This window comes from Cygnus olor, chromosome 1, assembly GCF_009769625.2.
Source record: "Cygnus olor isolate bCygOlo1 chromosome 1, bCygOlo1.pri.v2, whole genome shotgun sequence".
Taxonomy (NCBI): domain Eukaryota; kingdom Metazoa; phylum Chordata; class Aves; order Anseriformes; family Anatidae; genus Cygnus; species Cygnus olor.
The window spans coordinates 75,394,420-75,413,259 of NC_049169.1; the positions used below are offsets into that span (position 1 = coordinate 75,394,420).

An 18,840-nucleotide genomic window follows, 5' to 3' on the forward strand; every position below is an offset into this window, starting at 1 on the left:
TTGATTAAACACTTTATTGCAGACCAAAAGTGAACAACTCAAAAACTTGTATTGGAAATTAATTGTATGAGACAACTCATCAATTTACTCCCTCCCCTCCATCAAATAAACAAAACAAAACAAAACAAAGGTAAATGCTGCCTGATCACTGTAACTACTAGTCTTCACTACTGGTGCTGCAGAGCACTGGATATGCTGTTCCAATGTGGTGCCCATGGCGACAAACAACAATCTGTAGCTCGTATTCTTCTATCTTCACTGTTTCACGTGTGACTCTTTCTTCAGACAGCAGAAAAATGACAGTGTAAAGGGCAAATTCAAACTCAGGGCTGACACCAATAAAGGTGCTTCCAACTGGCTTGACTGAGCCCTTCCAGCTGAATTGGATGCTCAAAACTTGGTCATCTTTGTCAGGTTGAAAGCATAAAAAAAAAAAAACACAATGGGATAATCTCCAACACAGCTGTGACCACATACCTACAATTTCAGATTCTGGATTTTTAGGTACAAATTCTCCTGTTTATGGTTCTACAGCTTGTGAATTGCTTTGTCTTCCCCACCTAAACTAATCTTGCACCACTGAAGACAACAGATGGATAGCAGTTAAGCCAGTGAACTTTTTTTTCTTATATTCCTATTCTCCAAAAAGAGACCAAAGTAGAGCAGACTTAGTTAAATTGAATATCAGATCAAATAAATTATGAGTTTTTTATAGCAGACCAAGTGTAAAGTGACTCACCCAGTTTACAGTGAAAGTCAGTGAGAAATAGATGTTACAGATTGAATGCCAGCCCTTCTGAGCTCCTTTCCAGTCCTAATGTGGATCTCTGTAGCTCAGTGCCACAGTGAAGTTGCCTCAACCACAGCTGAGCTACAACTAGAAAGCCCTAAACAACACGTGATACACCATATCCTTGCCATGCCAGGATCACAGACCTGGAGCACAGCTTTTTCCCTGTCCTATAGAGCATACATGATCAGTTTTATCAATTAGGCATTGGCGGTGTTGCCATTCCCCAAACACTAGCACTACTGTTCAAAATAGTTTCAGTACAAAAGGATCTGGGCATGAGGGAGCACTAGGATTTCTTCTGCTTATGTATACCTGGGCAAATTAGGTTCAAAGCAGTTGACCCCCATAGCAGTAGCATCCTCTTCGTACATTTAGTGAAGAAATATGTGTGCTTCGTTTGGTGCCATACCTACACACATGCCCCATTTGGCACTGCTCGTGTTCCTCACAAGCTGGTCACCATTCACAGCAACACATCCAGGAATGGTGTAGGGTCACCAGCACCCACAGCACCCTGCGTCCATGGATGGCTGGCTCCACAGGCAAGAACCCCCTGGGACTACTGCACCCTGAGCATGCACAGAAGGAGTTTCTAACCGGTAAGAAAACATAACTGAAAAGCTTACTGGTCATGCTTTAACAGTCTTTTTCTGGGAATTAGAAAGATCCCTAAGACCCTGGTAAGAGCTTCCTTTAGAAATAGTGAAATAGCACTTTGCTGCCAGGAAAAATCAAATAACCAACCATGCCTGCCTGCTTGTGAAGTCCCAGTTTGTCCAGTGCCCCAGCAGCCAAGCTATGTTCCAACAGCCACTGAGAAAGCACAGCTAGCAGCTCTGGAGGTAACTGTGCCATCCCAGCCGACCACTCCATCACCCACCAAACACTGCTGTCAAGGAAACATGGCATTTCGGGCTGATGCTTCAGTCTGTGTTTTCTTCACCTGCCCCAGAGTAGGTATAGGCAAAGCTTTCTATCTTTCACACTAGTTCAAGTGCAACAACCCAAAATAGCTTTTAAGCTTCACTTTTTGGTAATCTGGTTCCAAACTGCCAATGCTCTTTGGATTATGCCCCATAATTTTCAGGTCTGAGATTTACAGACTTCCAGTTGCAAGAAGAGGACAGCAGCAAGGAATAAATAACCTGATTCAAAAGCCACCAAAGTCAAAGAAGTCTTTCCAATAACTTCAGCTGCCAAGGGGTGAGCTTCCAGATCTGCTAGCAATAAAAACCCAAATCTACAGACTGTACAAGCCCAAGAATAACCTTGCCTTTTCAGCAAAACACCTTTTGTAGCCTGGGCTCAGTAATTCCTGTCATGGCACCTTTTGGAATTTACTGCACTGGAGCTTAGAAGACATCCAGATTAACAGGTTTCTGTCCAGTTTCACTTAAAGTCAGGGGAATTGCCATAGGATTTTGTTTGAATAAAAACGTCTGCTCTAAGCCTTTGTCTTAAAGGGGTCTGGAATTGCAGACTCATGCTGTGTGTGCAATAACCACAAATGATAGTAGGAAGAGGATGAAAGGGGACCTGTCAGTGACTATGGATGTGACTCGGTGGATACAGAGAAAAATGCAACCTTGCCTCTGCATCACGGTGTTCTGATTCATTAGCACAGCTTTTCTCTGTGCACCTATTGATCTTATTTTCTAGGCTGCCCTGCTCATTCTTACCCTGGTTTTGTTCTTCCGAGCGATATATCCCTTGTAGTCAATTTGGTTATGCTTCTCCTGAAGGTAAAATTGCACCCAGTTGTGCAAACCTAAGATCTGTTTACCACGCCTTGTTTCTCCAACAAAATCATGTTCAAAACCACAAGAATCGGGTCTGTAATAAACCAAAGAATAATATATAGGTCTTTTGTTTGAATAGTTCAAATTCGCTGGGACAAAAGGCAAGAAGATGTACAAGCTTGCCTACGTTAATTTGTGAACAGTTTCTTTATTTGTCAGGATAACTTTAGGGTTTGTTGGGTTTTCTTCTTACTTTGCACAAAACTTGCAGTGGAATCTAGCCACAAAGTTTATTTGATGATGAAGTGGTTAGTAAAAGCCACAGATGTATCTCATCTGCTTATTCTGATTTTAGCAAGACTTTTGACACTGTCTCCTGTAACAGCAATGCAGACAAATTGATGAAGTACAGATTACAAAAGTAAATGGTGTAATTGGCTGAAAAGTGGATGAACTTCTGCGGTTGAATGCCTGTGACTAGGGACACAAGGTCCAGCTGGAGGCCAGCGTACCCCAAGGGTCAACGCTGTCCATATCTGATCAGTAAGCCTTTAAACATGATCTATGTGGGACCATTGAACACCTGACTTGGGCTGTATCCTGAGGCCATCTTCCAGTTCTGTGTGTAACAGATGGAATTCAGGTTTACCGTTGCATAAATCAGAATAGCCTAAGATGATCAGGGGCCATATTCATCAGACATACCTGTCTCCTTCTTTCCTGGCATAGAGCTGGAACCAGATGTCATAGAGCTGATACTTGAAATCAGCAAGGTTTGGCTTTGCCATTTTTTTTTTAAGCAGATATTCATGAGCTAGCTGAAAGATAAAAAACAAAGATACATACGAAGTTTACTTTGTAATTCAGTGTTTTCAGTGACTAAAAAAGATCTGTGTTACTCACTTTCATTACTCCAGTCATTAAAATAGCATCAAGAAAACCATTGTTTTCAGCTATTTCTTCTGGAGTCACTACTTCTTCTGCTCTGGTTGATGTCTCATAGTTGTCCAATAAGGAAATAAAGGCTGCAGAAAAAGAGAAACTTTCAGCATGTTCATTCTGATGAACAGGCCATGATCATACCTGTGATCCAGTCATTAAAGCCATCATAAAAAGTTGACATATATTATGTCAGTGCCTTGAGAGCCTTTAAAGAAAGATGCTCCTTTATGTGTCAGATTTCATTCCTGGGTACAGAGCTGGGTGTAGGGCTAGAGGTGGCTCAAAGCCAGACCACTGCTGCACTTCTTTTTAAGATAAACTGCTCACTACTGAGTTCCCTTGTGGAACAAAGTGGCTGATGCAATAATGACCTTCTACCAAAAAAAAAAAAAAAAATCTGAGCACCTAAATACCTAAATTACAGACCTATGTTTATGAACTTGAGCTATGTTGGCAGAAGGTTTTGTGGGAATTACTTCAGCAGAGGAATTTCACAGCATGAGGTGACCGTGATTGAGCTTATGGCCTCTGAGTAGATGAGTTCATTTTCTTTGTATCCCCCTTTGCCACCTGCTGCCTCCTATCACTTCAGCTGCTCCTGCTCTACCCTCAGTAGATTCTGAGGGATGATGCATCACACTAAGCTGATAGAAAAATGCCTGAGGTCAAAACTAAGTAATTCCCTGCCAGATTAGTGAGCTGAAGTGACTCAAGGTTGGATTCAGTGAGTACCAGAGCTGTACCACAGGGCAGGATTGTATGGCTCAGAGAAGCGTGGGGGAACAGAGAAGAATGGTGCTTCCCATTAGACCAGCAGTTCGATCAGCTTAGCAACATAGTGCAGCTTCACCCAGGGAAAAGAAAAATCAGGGGAAGAAATATCTGTTGAGAGATATACCTGAAGTATAACCCTAACAGAAGTGCAAGGGGTAGCTGTGGACCTAGGGCTGCCTGAAAGGGCTAGGAGCTGTGACCAAAGGAGAAAAGATGACTTTGGCATTTTTTCAATACATGGAATAATGAAGAGAGTCTCATCCATTTCACTTTGTAGTTGAAGAACCTCAGAAGAATTCAGACCTTGCTATGACACAAAAGGTGTTCTTCCTGACGCTGAGGATACAGGTAACCTCCTTGTAAACATCGGGTAAACTACTTGCAAATGACATGTAGCCCGATGTACCTCGTCTCCTTCTCATCTGACCATCCAAATTATATACAATTCTGTATTTCTTGTAAACACATTAAAACAACATGGATTATTCATGTCAATTCCACCATTAACAAAAGAATGGGTCTCACTTGAGAATGTTTTTATGCTCTTCAGGCGATCTTGATTTACATTGTGAAACAGATGTCTGGCTGCGCTGTCCTGGATAGCACTGTCTCCTTGCTGTAGGGCACCTGCTTTTCCCTAGGAGAAACACCAGAGTAAAATAACAATAGAAGCAAGATGTTCTTAGAGGTGACAGTGGCTGCCCTTATAATAATCAGAACAAAAAGCATAATCCTATCAGGACACTTTCTTACGAATGGTTACCCTAAAAACAAGAGAAGATATTATTGAAGAAATGTCAGTGTAAAGAGAAAAGAGACCCTAGAAATCTGAAATTTCTCTGTTGACACTTGTTCACAGATGATTGTAATGACCCACATGATAGCTCAGTTGTGAACAGTAGCCAGCTCTGCTACTAAATTATATACACCACAAATGATAGAGCAGTAACGTAGAGCCAAGGCTGACTCCCACCACAAACAAAGAAAAAGGAGATTTGGACACATTCTGTCTCTTCTCAGTACCCACTGCATACAGTTTATGAGTCCACGCAGTGCAGCAGAGATGTAGTTTGTCTCCTAAGTCCCAAGCCTGCTCCGCAAGCAGTTCTGTGCAGCTCTGGCAGCTTTGGATTGGTGCAAAGTTGTGCTCTGGAGTTTTCAAAGACTTCTAGCCAGCCATATTTAAGGGCATTTTAATCAATATGCCAGGAAACATGTCCAAAACAGAAAGGTGGCTTTTGTGATGATTTTCAGGTCTCTGATTCACAAAGGGCGTTCTCAATGAAAGAGGAGAAAAGACGGGCAGCTGTTAATTAACATGAGCAAGGGGGACCTAGAGCCTTGTTCTGAGAAACAAGGAAGCTATGTAGAAGTTTTCCCCTCACACATTAGGTCTAGAGGTAGGTACATTTCTTTCAAGTTTATTATCAACAGAAAACTATATCTGTATATATATCTATATAACATTGCAGTAAAGAGTGTGAGCACTTGAGTACAAAATTGGTTACCAAATTCTCAGTGACCTGCTGCAATCTGTGGCCAAAACACATGGCCATGCTTGTACCACACTGAGCTGGCAAGGAGTGAAATAGCTGCCCATCAAATATGATACTCACTCCTCCCTCACAGTTCCGTAGGAGTGGCAGCAACAACCCTGAAACCCTCCTCACCCACACCGCTCTGCTACTCCATATTCTCCAGCTGAGACCCAGGAATTCCTCAGTTTACTGCTTTACTCCAACAAGAATGACTTGGGACCTGCCGCCACTTCTCCCTTATGGGAAGCCACCCAAACTGTACATGCAAGCAGTCATGCACACACATATGCACAACCGTACACACAGAAACATCCGGACCTCAGAACATCTCTAGTCCTGCTCAAAGTATGATCAACACTGAATTCAGACCACATTGTTCTGGCTGTCATCCTGTTGGGTCTTGAAAACCTCCAGAGATGGAGATTTCACTACTTCTCTGGGCATCGTGTTCCATTTGTATTTTTTCTTGTCGAATTTCATGACGCTCCTTCAGCCTGTTCCTCCAGCCTGCCTAGGTCCAGCTGAAGGGCAGCCCTGACCTTGAGCATACCACCTGTATCACCACTGTTTGCTTTCATCTGAAAAAGCAGAAAGGTTGTACTCCATCTCCTCCTCCAGGTCACAGATGAAGATATTAAATGTTACAGGCCCCAGGACAGACACTTGAGAGATGCCACTTGTAACCAGTTTTCAGGTAGCATGGCCCATTAAGATGTTCTCTGTACTATTCCCTCACCTAAGTGCTTCTTCATCATTAGAAAGTCTTGCCTATGCCATTAATGGAAATGATGAAGCATAGGCAACTCTTTTAGCAGAAGGCAGTTTCACAGACACTTTTTCCTACAATACCATCCTGCCCTTAATTCTCATGTTACTTAGCAATTAGTTACCTGCACTTCAATTGTATAGTCTTTCCCAGGCATAAAGCGGTTAACATCCATATCCCACATCTCATTGAAAAGTTTAGAAAGTTCATGATTTAAGGCCTTCCTGCCAAGAAATCCAGAGAAATGCACATGTTAAAAAAGACATATACTATTCTTTCTGAAAGTCACTTTTAGAGTCTTCTGTCACTCTAACTGTGTTCTGAACATGGTTAGCGTGTCAGCAGGAAAGTTTTCTCCTCTCCCCACACCTTGCTATCAACCTGCTATAAAAACCATGGTGCTTATGTTCAATATCAATATCTAAAGGATGCAGGTAATCTGTAAAAAAAAAACAAACAGTCTTCCCTAATGTTATTTTAGAATACATTTTAATGAAGTTTTGTTAACAAACCATTTTTTCCATGCAGTGAAATAAAAATGAAGATGTACAAACCAGAGGCAAACAGGAGACTGTTACCAGCACACAGTAGCACTACTCAACAAAACAGAAGGCAAAACTGTCGCGTTAAGGGGTGTAGCCAATTAACTATTATGGGTCTGGTCAGATTCAAGATACGGAACTATCATGGTCATGGATTCACCAGTAATGTAGCACACCCTCACTCTAGTCACGTTCAATGAGAACTGTCACGGCTAGGAACAATGTAATTAAGTGCAATTTATTACAGCAACTTGTACACAGGTTCTTTGGATTGCTGGCGATAAAAATCGCTATCTGCAAAAGCAAGCTAGCATGCATAAAATGCACAGGTACACAGTCTGGCTCTTAACACGTTAAAAGGTACAAATACTCTACAGAGATTTCTAAGTTTTCCGGGGAGGCACTCAGTATAACCAAGTGTTCAAATCTTACCCAAAGGCATCCCAGTAGGGGTGGGGGGGCGGGAGGGGGGTGGGGGCTGGGGGTGGGGGTGGATGGGTTGTGGGAAGAGAGGCTCAGCCCATCAACTGATCCCAGAAGTCAAAATGGTGTCTTCCCTTACATCCCCTCTCTCTTAAGCCAATTTATATTATTTTCTATCTTTTAGGTGGAGCTTGAGTGACTCTAGTCAAACATACCTTGGTTATGATTGGTAAAAAGTTTTGTAACTTTCGTTTAAAGGCATAGGCTCCAAGAAATTCAGAGGAAATGCTCAGTGAGGGGTGGTTGCACCTTGGAGGTGGGTAGCTTTTGGGATGGAGGTGTGTTTTGGTATTATAATGATATTATAATGAGCAAAAGTTCACTAGAATACAGCATTTTGTCAAAAACATGACAGGTCGTTGGCTCAGGGTGGCAAATATACAGACTATCGGTCTCGGTGTGTACAAGATCAAGTCCCCATCTTGCCACAGAGCCTAGCCGTGGTATCTTCACTCCATACTGTTCCTTAGAGTCAGCACACCAGGTTCCTCAAGCGCGACAACCTCTAAGGTTGGAAGCCTAGGGAACGCTTAGGTAGTGCAGCTACACTCCACCCTGAAAGCTTCTTCAATGCTGTACATATTCTTTAAAATTTGAAAACCAGTTTAATTTCCCAAGTCACCCCAGGCAGTTACCCCACAAAAGCATTCGCTCTGTGATGCTTTTCTAGTAGTCTTACATACACTTTTCCTATCTTTTTTCCTTCAAGACTCTATGCTAGAGATGCTTTCCTTTGCCCAAATGCAGGGTTATCCTAGCATAAAGCTACAGCGATGAAGGCTGACTAAGACTCTAAACACAAGGTCTGCATACCATAAAATCCTCTCTTTCACTGACCTCAGATGCTCATACAAACCTACCCAGGCTTATCCTTTCCTCATTTTAATGGACTTTTGTCCTTCATAGTAGTGTAGAGTTTTCAGAAGTCTATCCATCCATCTATCAATAAGTTTTGGGAAGGTTTGTTATTGTGATGAACTGCCCAAAGGTAGCTCCAGTTCCAGAGCATTATGTCCACACTAACACAAAAGATCACAGATCTTTTCCACCAAGAATAGAGTGGAGAAGAAAGAGAAGTGGATTAAACTTACAATGACTGTCAGTTGAATTAACTGATTGCAAACCAGCACATGCGTCAAAGCCTAGAAAAGTTCCCAATAATTTTAAATTTCTCCTCCAAAGCAAATGCTCTTAAGAAAAAAAAGTGCAGAAGTTTGTCAATGTGGGCTTTTCTTTCAAATAGCCATTTGAGCAACTTGTCTTGTTTTTAATAACTGGTTCTTCTGGACTAGCCCAAGGCACCCTGGAGCCCTACTTAACTTCCATACTGATATCTGTTGTGTCCTCTCCTCCTGTTCTGGCCAGGATGGAGTTCCTTGCTGCATTCTCCAGCCAGAGGCAGATCCCATGCTCCCTAGCAGAAAGAGCAAACAAATGTAGCGGTAGAGTCACAGTTTTCTGATGTGGCAGCCTAGACGTGAGGCAGCTTGAAAGCACGGCAGAGCAAAATGTGAGCCAGACAGGCACACCCTGTTGGTGGCAGGGAGGGAAGAGAAGTCATAGCAGAAATGAGGGCAATAATCAAGTGGTGGAGATCAGTCAAGAAGAAATACAGCAAGATGTTATGTGTCTTCTGTCCTGGGCTGTACTTTGTGGCTGGGTAAGAAATGACTGGACTAAGCCCCATGCTGATGGAAAGAGAAAGTAGCAAACTGTGCCTGGAGAACTGGAACCTTTTTTTAAAATCAATTATCAAGCAATTGATAATATCCTTTTTCTCCAGGGTTGTCCAAGTAGCTGTGGGATGGAGCTCATACAGCCTAAGATTAAAATCCTGAAGAGAATAAGTAGTCTGCTTAACTCCTTGAGAGCTAGTTGCCCAAAGGAATTCATATCCCAAGGTTAAGAGCCCAAAGCAGTCAGTTCACATTAATGCACCAGAGGATAAGCTGCAGCAGCTGAGGAGCATAAAGTACATGTGTTATATTCATGTTATATTCAGTATTGTTTAGTGTGGGGAAAACAACCTCCCACAGCAGGGCAGACAGCCACAAGTACTGCAGCAGCCACACCTGGGTCTGCCTGCAATCGGGATCTGAGCCACCATGTACCTCCGCTGCGCTGGAGGCGCTGACTATCTGCTGTCATTTGGGCTCTGCATTGCTTTGAGATCATGGGTGGAAAATGTATAAGATTGCTTGAATTTTGAGCTGGGGTTGAATAGGTGTCAATAACTGAAAGAAGGAAAAGGATTAACAATTCTGGTATATGGGAGCCAAAGGATATGTTTGTAGCTAAATGTGTTTATGAAGGAGGATTTTTGCGTAGATCTTACAGTGCAGTAGAAGGAGGCTGACACGAAGCAGATAAATTTAGCCCTTGCCCAAGCCTCATGCTCTGCCCTTACAGCAGAAGTGTGTCTTGTGGTGTCACATTATCAATACTGGCTGTGCAGCCTGTACAAGGCAACTGCTCAGCTTCACAGGGAGTCAGCTACATGGCATATCACAGAAGCCACCACCAGCAGCGTTTTTATTTAATTTCAGTAGAATCTCCACCTTCTTTCCAGAGTCATAAGAAGAGCAATCAATTCCTTCTCAAAAGAGTTTACAAACCAACTTTAAGCAGAAAAGTGCTCATCTCACCAGCTCAGCTGATGTCCCAAGAACAGGATCAGCAAGTTCACGGAACAGTACCAGAGATGTTTTTCAAACTCCAAACACCACCTGCATTCCCTTGGATTGACCTAATTTTACTGGATCACTTTTCTCCTGGGATCTAGACCCTCCTGCTGGCTATTCCTTTGCATCAGCTTATCCCGTCTGCTTGAGTACTGCTATGTAATGTTTGATATGGTTTTTACCTTGGAAGTAGCTACCAGTGGTGGATAGGAACCTGCTGCCTGTTGAACGTCCAAGGTATGTGAAACATTAAGGGGGGGGGGGAAATGGATATCAATATTTTTTTGTTTAGAATTTTGTACTATATGTGTAGTATTTTATACACATATATTTAGTATGTATGCATCTCTTTTCTATACAGGAAATCTGTCATCCCTTCAATACCTTCTGCTTATTCTTGGTCTGTTCTTGGCAGATTTGCGCTGTGTTTCTAAAGGACTGTAAGGCTCTGTTGATTTGTCCTCCTCTAGAAAGCTTACAGAATACCACGTTTAATTTAATAAAATAAAATGTCTTTTCTCTCCTGTTTCTCTTCTGGGTGCTACCCCAATATCAACATGGACTCTTCCTCTCCGTTTCCTTGTCCCTTTAATTTCCAAGCAGAGCAGAACACTTCGACACATTGAATAAAGAAAGCAAAGAACTGCCAAAGCGAAGAACTTGTTTAGCAACTTACATAGTCATCTTGTAAAAGTTCTTTCTGGAGCGTATTTCTTTAAGAAAGGTCCAGAAACTTAGCTTACATGTATGAGGTCAGACAACTTCAAAGAGAAGCCCAACACCTTTATGCAAATCCATGGCACAAAGCATTTAAGTAAAGCTTTTCTGAAAAAGAGTACTGCATATTTGCACTGTGATTTTCAATATGTTGCATGCATGACTCAAAAACAGATAATTTTTTTTTGGTCACTAATTCAGTGCCCTCTCTATGGTGAAACCTCTCAGCTGTTAGATTTGTACATTCACATAGAATATATCTATGCAAAATATCTGGCCAATTGGGGTTTGTCCATTTGGGAGTCTAGCTCAGAGGCACCTATGTGTGAAAAAACACCACTCCAATAACAAGAACACTTAGCCTGCAGTTGTAAGAGCTGGAAAAGCTCTTGGGGGAGATTTTTCTGCAATAGTAACTCCAATGCAACAGCAGTACATCTGGTGCAAAAGAAGATGGTATCAACATTTCATTGTAGCTTTCATGTGAAACATTCAGGTGATGTGCCAGTTTTTCCAAGTCATTTTCTTGTATGACACTTTCATTCTGTACAAATCATTCCCCAGGAAGCAATCTTTATTGCTATAAATCAGAATGACTCAAGAGATGGAGAGAATTAAAGGGTCAGTGGAGAGTCGTGTGAGCAAGTCAACGATGTCAAAGCAAGAAAAACATGTATTGCAAATGGGTCACATAGAGCCCTGCAAAGGTTTTGTTGATCATCTTCTTTAAAGTAAATTATCTTCAGAGAACCTTTGAACAGAATCCAATTTAAAAAAAAATCCTTTAAACTTAGCATAGAAAAGTAAAGCATTTGTAAAGCTTGATGAGCAACCATTTACATTTCCCAATCCCTTAAAAAAATTGGTTCAAATGTTGTGAAATACATTCATCATCTCATAGGTTTAATTGAAGATGTAAGCAATTCTTTCAATTTTCTTCTTATGCCAGTGTGCATGTCTTTTGCTTGAGCCCAGTGACATTTTTCTTGTTTAAACTTGACATTTGAAATACAAAAGGATACAAAAGGATAAATTTCTTAGGAGAAAAAGGAGGGTTTATAATCTTTGGAAAAGAGGGCGGGCTACTCAGGAGGACTATAAGGATGTTGCGAGGCTGTGCAGGGACAAAATTAGAAAGGCGAAAGCTCATCTGGAGCTCAATCTGGCTACTGCCGTTAAAGATAACAAAAAATGTTTTTACAAATACATCAACGCAAAAAGGAGGACTAAGGAGAATCTCCATCCTTTACTGGATGCGGGGGGAAACTTAGTTACAAAAGATGAGGAAAAGGCTGAGGTGCTCAATGCTTTCTTTGCCTCAGTCTTTAGTGGCAAGACCGGTTGTTCTCTGGATACCTGGTACCCTGAGCTGGTGGAAGGGGATGGGGAGCAGGATGTGGCCCTCGCTATCCATGAAGAAATGGTTGGCGACCTGCTACGACACGTGGATGTACGCAAGTCGATGGGGCCGGATGGGATCCACCCGAGGGTACTGAGCGAACTGGCGGAGGAGCTGGCCAAGCCGCTTTCCATTATTTATTGGCAGTCCTGGCTATCAGGGGAGGTTCCAGTTGACTGGCGGCTAGCAAACGTGAAGCCCATCTACAAGAAGGGCCGAGGGTAGACCCGGGGAACTATAGGCCTGTTAGTTTGACCTCAGTGCCAGGGAAGCTCATGGAGCAGATTGTCTTGAGTGTCATCACGCGGCACTTGCAGGGCAACCAGGCGATCAGGCCCAGTCAGCATGGGTTTATGAAAGGTAGGTCCTGCTTGACGAACCTGATCTCCTTCTATGACCAAGTGACGCGCTTGGTGGATGAGGGGAAGGCTGTGGATGTGGTCTACCTTGACTTCAGTAAGGCTTTTGACACCGTTTCCCACAACATTCTCCTCGAGAAACTGGCTGCTCGTGGCTTGGACTGGCGTACGCTTCGTTGGGTTAAAAACTGGCTGGATGGCCGGGCCCAAAGAGTTGTGGTGAATGGAGCCAAATCCAGTTGGAGGCCGGTCACTAGTGGAGTCCCCCAGGGCTCAGTGCTGGGGCCGGTCCTCTTTAATATCTTTATCGATGACCTGGATGAGGGGATCGAGTGCACCCTCAGTAAGTTTGCAGATGACACCAAGTTAGGTGCGTGTGTCGATCTGCTGGAGGGAAAGAAGGCTCTGCAGGAAGATCTGGATAGGCTGGACCGATGGGCTGAGGTCAACTGCATGAAGTTCAACAAGGCCAAGTGCCGGGTCCTGCACCTGGGGCGCAACAACCCCAAGCAGCGCTACAGGCTGGGAGATGAGTGGCTGGAAAGCTGCCTGGCGGAGAAGGACCTGGGAGTACTGGTTGATAGGCGGCTGAATATGAGCCAGCAGTGTGCTCAGGTGGCCAAGAAGGCCAACAGCATCCTGGCTTGCATAAGAAGCAGTGTGGCCATCAGGGCTAGGGAAGTGATCGTCCCCCTGTACTCGGCTCTGGTGAGGCCGCACCTCCAGTACTGTGTTCAGTTTTGGGCCCCTCGCTACAAGAAGGACATGGAGGTGCTCGAGAGAGTCCAGAGAAGGGCAACGAAGCTGGTGAGGGGTCTGGAGAACAAGTCTTACGAGGAGCGGCTGAGGGAGCTGGGGTTGTTTAGCCTGGAGAAGAGGAGGCTCAGGGGAGACCTCATCGCTCTCTATAGGTACCTTAAAGGAGGCTGTAGAGAGGTGGGGGTTGGTCTATTCTCCCATGTGCCTGGTGACAGGACTAGGGGGAATGGGCTAAAGTTGCGCCAGGGGAGGTTTAGGTTGGATATTAGGAAGAACTTCTTTACCGAAAGGGTTGTTAGGCATTGGAATGGGCTGCCCAGGGAGGTGGTTGAGTCGCCATCCCTGGAGGTCTTTAAAAGACGTTTAGATGTAGCCCTTAGTGATATGGTTTAGTGGAGGACTTGTTAGTGTTAGGGCAGAGGTTGGACTAGATGATCTTGGAGGTCTCTTCCAACCTAGACGATTCTGTGATTCTGTGATTCTGTGAAATAGACAGGTTTTGTAGTTGGAAAAGAAAATGCCTTGCCAATAGCTGTCAGTGAGCAGTTGCTTGGCAAATGCTGTCAAGGTCCTCAGCAGATTTGGAGAACTGATTCTACATTATCCTCTCTATTCAAGCAAAATGTCACTTTACTTTAGCTTAAAGAATTTATGATTCACTTGTTGTTTTAGTCCTCACCAACTTTTTAGAAAGGTACAAGAACAGAACAGAAACAGGAAGCAGTATTGCTGCAGTGTTGCATTTCATGCAGCTCTCTTTTACACATCTTCCAGACATTTATGTCCTGTCCCCACAGCCCTTCATATTAGAGAAGATTGGTATGATTTTTTCCTTACCTATCAGGCATGCTGGAAAGAAATTTTTCTCCTAGCAAGTGCACGGAGCAGAGAAAATGCAAGCTGAAGCTCTGAAGTCCTTCCAGCAGTCCAGGGAGTGGAGTTGTCTGTCCTACCCGCCAGTCACTCAGACTGACGGACAGCTCTGAAAGGCAATAACAAGGAAGGAGTTGCCAAATCCCACGATGAAACGTGGAGTGCAGCCACAACACCACGTCTCTTGTGCCTCTGTTGGCACGGCCACACATAGACCAGGAAGTTGCAGCAAATTCTGCCAGCCTCACTCTTTTTCTTATCACCAACATCAGGAGGACAAATAAGACCAAAAAGTACAGCAGAGATGCTGCTACCAGGGTTTTCAGGTATGAATCTGAAATCCTTGTAAAAGCTTCAGACATGATTCAAGTCATTACTTCTGGATTGACCCGGGGTTTTTTATTGGTAGATTTTAGACGTCCACAAGGATTTTGGGCCCAGAAACAAGCACCTCCAGTCTGAAAGCCTTGGCCGAGATGGACAGGCCACTCTAGTGCTACTGGTCTATACACACTTATTATAAAATGACAGAGGGGAAGCTGATAATGAATCAGGCATCTAAAAATTTATAGGTAGGGAAGAAAAATAAAAAAACAGTGCACTTCTCTATGTACAGCTGAAATTGTTGTAGTTGCGACCTTGTAAATACTAGGAGGCATTATAACCAGGAAATGTTTTACAAAGGCAGCCCTTCACATGCATCACTGCAAGCAAGTGGGAGCAGGTGCCATAAGCACAGGTACCCACTCCAGTGCCTGTCCTGAGAAGCATGTATTCATTATGTGGTTAAACTAAAGCTTTGGATGGTTTAAGGCTTATTTTGGTTTGATTTTTTTTTTTTTTTTTACATTTTCTTCTTCATAGTAATTAATTCCTGAAAACATAGTTTTAGGTTTCAAATGATATATATTTATACAGAAACCAAATGAATTTGATCCTAGACTCCCATTTATGCAAGTGGTTCTGTACCTCTGGTCCATGGACCCCTTCAAATAATAATGTTAAAGCTAAACATAGCTGCAGGTAATGAAGATGTCTGCCATGTGGAACAGTATGTGGGAAAAGACATGGTCAGCTCACTTAAAATGCTTTAAAATGAAGATTCTTTCTGACACTGGTAGGAGAAATTAATATATCTCAAAATTTAATACCCTTAATTTTAACAGATTTTTTTTTATTGTGGTTGTACGTAGGCAAGATAAATGACAAAAAACTCAGAATTTTAACAGATTTTTTTTTATTGTGGTTGTACGTAGGCAAGATAAATGACAAAAAACTTAGTGCCTGTGTTTATCAGCTGAATGTGGGGAGTTTTTTCCTAGGCTTTAATTTAAAATACAAAAGACAGTTGGCTTATTCCTTCTGTAAGAAAGTTGCAACTCCTTTATTCATGTTAGCAGAAAAAGGCCCATTTGTGAGCCCTGGAAATTTCCATTTACAAGCAACACCTTCACTGGAGTCAGTGGATTTAAATTAATCCTCGATATAATTACATGTCACATCAGTAGCATCAGGGTTGATTTCAAAACTAAGCAAACACTTAAATCTCTTGTAAAACTTCTGCCCTATGATTTAGCTGCTGAGTTTAGAGCATGATAAGAATCCCAGAGAGGTGTGTTGGACAGCAGAAACAAAGTGCTGATCAAAGCCTAGCACGAGCAGTGCAGAGTTTGTGTCACTCCTGGGTCTAACGCTGGCAGGGTGTGCCTGTGTGTCCAGATAGTGATCTTGCCAATCCTGTGTGCTGGCTTTCTCTACTGAAGAGAGCAGGCACTGTTTTGTTAAACTCATTCCACAGGGCAACATACATTTGTTGTGCAGAAACTGATGTCAGGCTCCCCCTGCTCTTTGTTCTTTTCTTCTGGCACATGGGAACGTGGAGAATATCTGCCATCATGTCTCTCACATTAGAACAGCATTTCCAGGGGAGTGGGGAAATAGACTTGTGGAAGATGGTCTACCTAACAAAATACCCACCTCAAACATCAGATTCTGACTTTCACCAAGGTCAAGGAGGACAGAAACCCTGTGATTAAGGCCTGTTTCTAATGGACATTAGGACATTGGCAGGCATGTGCTGCTCCAAGAGTGTGTTTCTAGCTGAAGTGCTTTGCTTTTCTTACCAAGGTGGCCAATGGTTTGTTTTAGAGAAACTTCTCTCCTTGCTGTTGCCTGAACTACCCCGAAGGAAAGTTGAATATCAGTGGAGGCAACCTGGGCTGGTCAGTGGGAACCTCGTCAGATCAGAGAGCAGATGGAGCTCATGACCCCACTGAGAGCAGCTCGTGTCCCCACTGAGAGCAGGGAGCGGGGACTTTGAGGTCTCCAGCCTTCCCAAAGCATTAATTCTCAAGCTGGAGCCTCACCTGACAGATTGACTCTCAACAAGATTCATGGTCCCAGTGCCTAGCCTGTCTCTTGGTTACCTACCCAGGTTTCTAAGCCTCAGATTTTTAATCCTGAAGCCCTTCTTCTCTCCAGCCAATAGTGTTACAGTCACTCCACTTGCCTTGAGAGTTTCTGGTGCAGTAGCTGTCCTCAAAGGGAAAAGCAAGAGAGAATTACACAGACAGGCATGCTCTGTCCTAGAAACAACAAAAAATGAATAACTCCAACCTTGCAGCTAAACCTCCAACCTCTACTCAGGCCCTTCCCATTTCCTTGCAATGATATGGCCTGCTTGTCTTCAGTTGGGCCTGTTCACATGCCTTTATTTACCAGTGCTACTTCCCAGGTGTAACAGGAAACTCACGGTTGATTTATGAATGTTCTTATGGACAGATTAGGGAGACAGCAAACCTAGAGGTTGGTAGAAAGCAAGTGCTTGGGGATGCAGGTGACTCGGGACCCCTGTGTAAGTTGATATATTTAATCTTAATATTAGGACTGAAGCTTACGCTTTCCTTAATTTTGTTAGGAGATGCTGTATCTAGGACCCATCAAGGCCTGTTTACAGTAAGTTAGGACATATTAATGAAAGAGTTTTGGGGTGCTGTGCACAAGCACAAAGACGCATTTGTTTATTAGTCATTAATTTGTATGTGTCGATATAAACCAGAATTTTAGGAGGTCTGGCTGAAACATCCATGTTCAACAGCTCCATTTGTGTGCTTTTCAGATAAATGTTGTTATTGATAATCCAGACTGTTAGCCATCTAGCCTAGGTAGTATGGACTAGATTCACAAAAGGACTTGGAAGCCCCTGCACTGGGCATCCTGGCACCTGGGTGCACGTTGGGTCTGAGGTTCTCTGTTCACCGCACAAGAGGTTCCTCCAAACACCATTCACAAAATCAGCCACCAGGGGGCTACGTAAGCTTGGAAATAATGAGAAAACAAGGAAATAACGAGAAGCAAGTTGAAAAATCCATCCATCTCTACTGCCTTATCCTGAGTGAGTTGCTGACCCTGTAGAGGTTGTATTGGGTTTGTGTGGAAAGGTTTTGGTAGCAGGGGACTGCAGGAGTGGCCTCTGTGAGCAGAGCCCAGCAGCTGCCCCATGTCAGATAAGGGCCAGTTCCACACAGCTCCAAAGGGACCTGTTGCTGCCCAGAGCTGAGCCAGTAAGTCATACTGTTTGCACCTCTGGGAGAGCAGATTTAAGAAAGGGAAAAAAATATCTGCTGTGCAACAGCAGCTGGGAGAGCGAGGAGTGAGAACCAGCCCTGCAGCCCCCAAGGTCAGTTCAGAAGGAGGTCAGGAGGTACTCCAGGCATGGAGCAGAAGTTCCCTGCGGCCTGTGGAGAGGCCCCTGGTGGAGCAGGCTGTCCCCCTGCAGCCCATGGGTCCCACATGGAGCAGATCTCCACACTGCAGCCTGTGGAGGAGCCCCTGGTGGAGCAGGTGGATGTGGCCTGGAGGAGGCTGTGGCCCATGGAGACCCCTGCAGAAGCAGGTTCTGGGCCGGAGCTGCAGCCCGTGGAGAGGAGCCCACGCAGGAGCAGGGGGTCTGGGGGGAGCTGCCGCCCGTGAGGGACCTATGTTGGAGCAGTTGGCTCCTGACAGATGTGCCCCATGGTACAGACCAATGTAGGAGCAGTTGTTGAAGAGCTGTTGCCTTGTGGGCAGCCCACGCAGGACCAGTTCGGGAAGGACGGCATCCTGTGGGAGGGACCCCACGTGGAGCAGGAGCAGAGAGTGACCCTGAAGGAGCAGCAGAGACAAAGCATCAGGGACTGACTGCAGCCCCCATTCCCCGTTCCCCTACACTGCATCAGGGACTGACTGCAGCCCCCATTCCCCGTTCCCCTACACTGCTTGGTGGGAGGAGGTAGAAGAGGGTGGTTGGGGGGAAGGTGTTTGTAGCTTGCTTTTAGTTTCTCACTGCACTAGTCTGCTAGTGATAGGCAATAAATTATATTAACCTCCCTATTCTGAGCCTGTTTTGCCCATGACAGTAATTGTTGTGTGATCTCCGTGTCCTTATCTCAACCCTTGAGCCTTTTTCATTGCATTTTCTCCCCCTTTCCCTTTGA

At 44.0% G+C, this 18,840-nt stretch overlaps 1 protein-coding gene across 1 annotated transcript; it reads right to left on the reverse strand.

Moving 5' to 3' along the window:
- On the reverse strand, window positions 1-14,475 carry LOC121064009 (poly(U)-specific endoribonuclease-A-like). Its single transcript, XM_040545086.1, has 7 exons — window positions 14,330-14,475; window positions 6,677-6,776; window positions 4,774-4,885; window positions 3,436-3,557; window positions 3,238-3,350; window positions 2,474-2,626; window positions 1-416 (listed from the first exon to the last, which is right to left on the reverse strand). Exons 1-7 carry the CDS (start codon window positions 14,338-14,340, stop codon window positions 158-160), a joined length of 870 nt encoding a protein of 289 aa, XP_040401020.1. The 5' UTR covers window positions 14,341-14,475; the 3' UTR covers window positions 1-157.
- Between the last annotated feature and the right edge of the window lie 4,365 nt (window positions 14,476-18,840).

Excerpts from the sequence above, each read along its gene's own strand:
- LOC121064009 (XM_040545086.1), bottom strand. Across the intron at positions 4,886-6,676 it reads ACTATACAATTGAAGTGCAG|GGAAAAGCAGGTGCCCTACA; the intron begins GTAACTAATTGC and ends TGTTTCTCCTAG. Across the intron at positions 3,558-4,773 it reads GAGCATAAAAACATTCTCAA|CCTTTATTTCCTTATTGGAC; the intron begins GTGAGACCCATT and ends CTTTTTCTGCAG.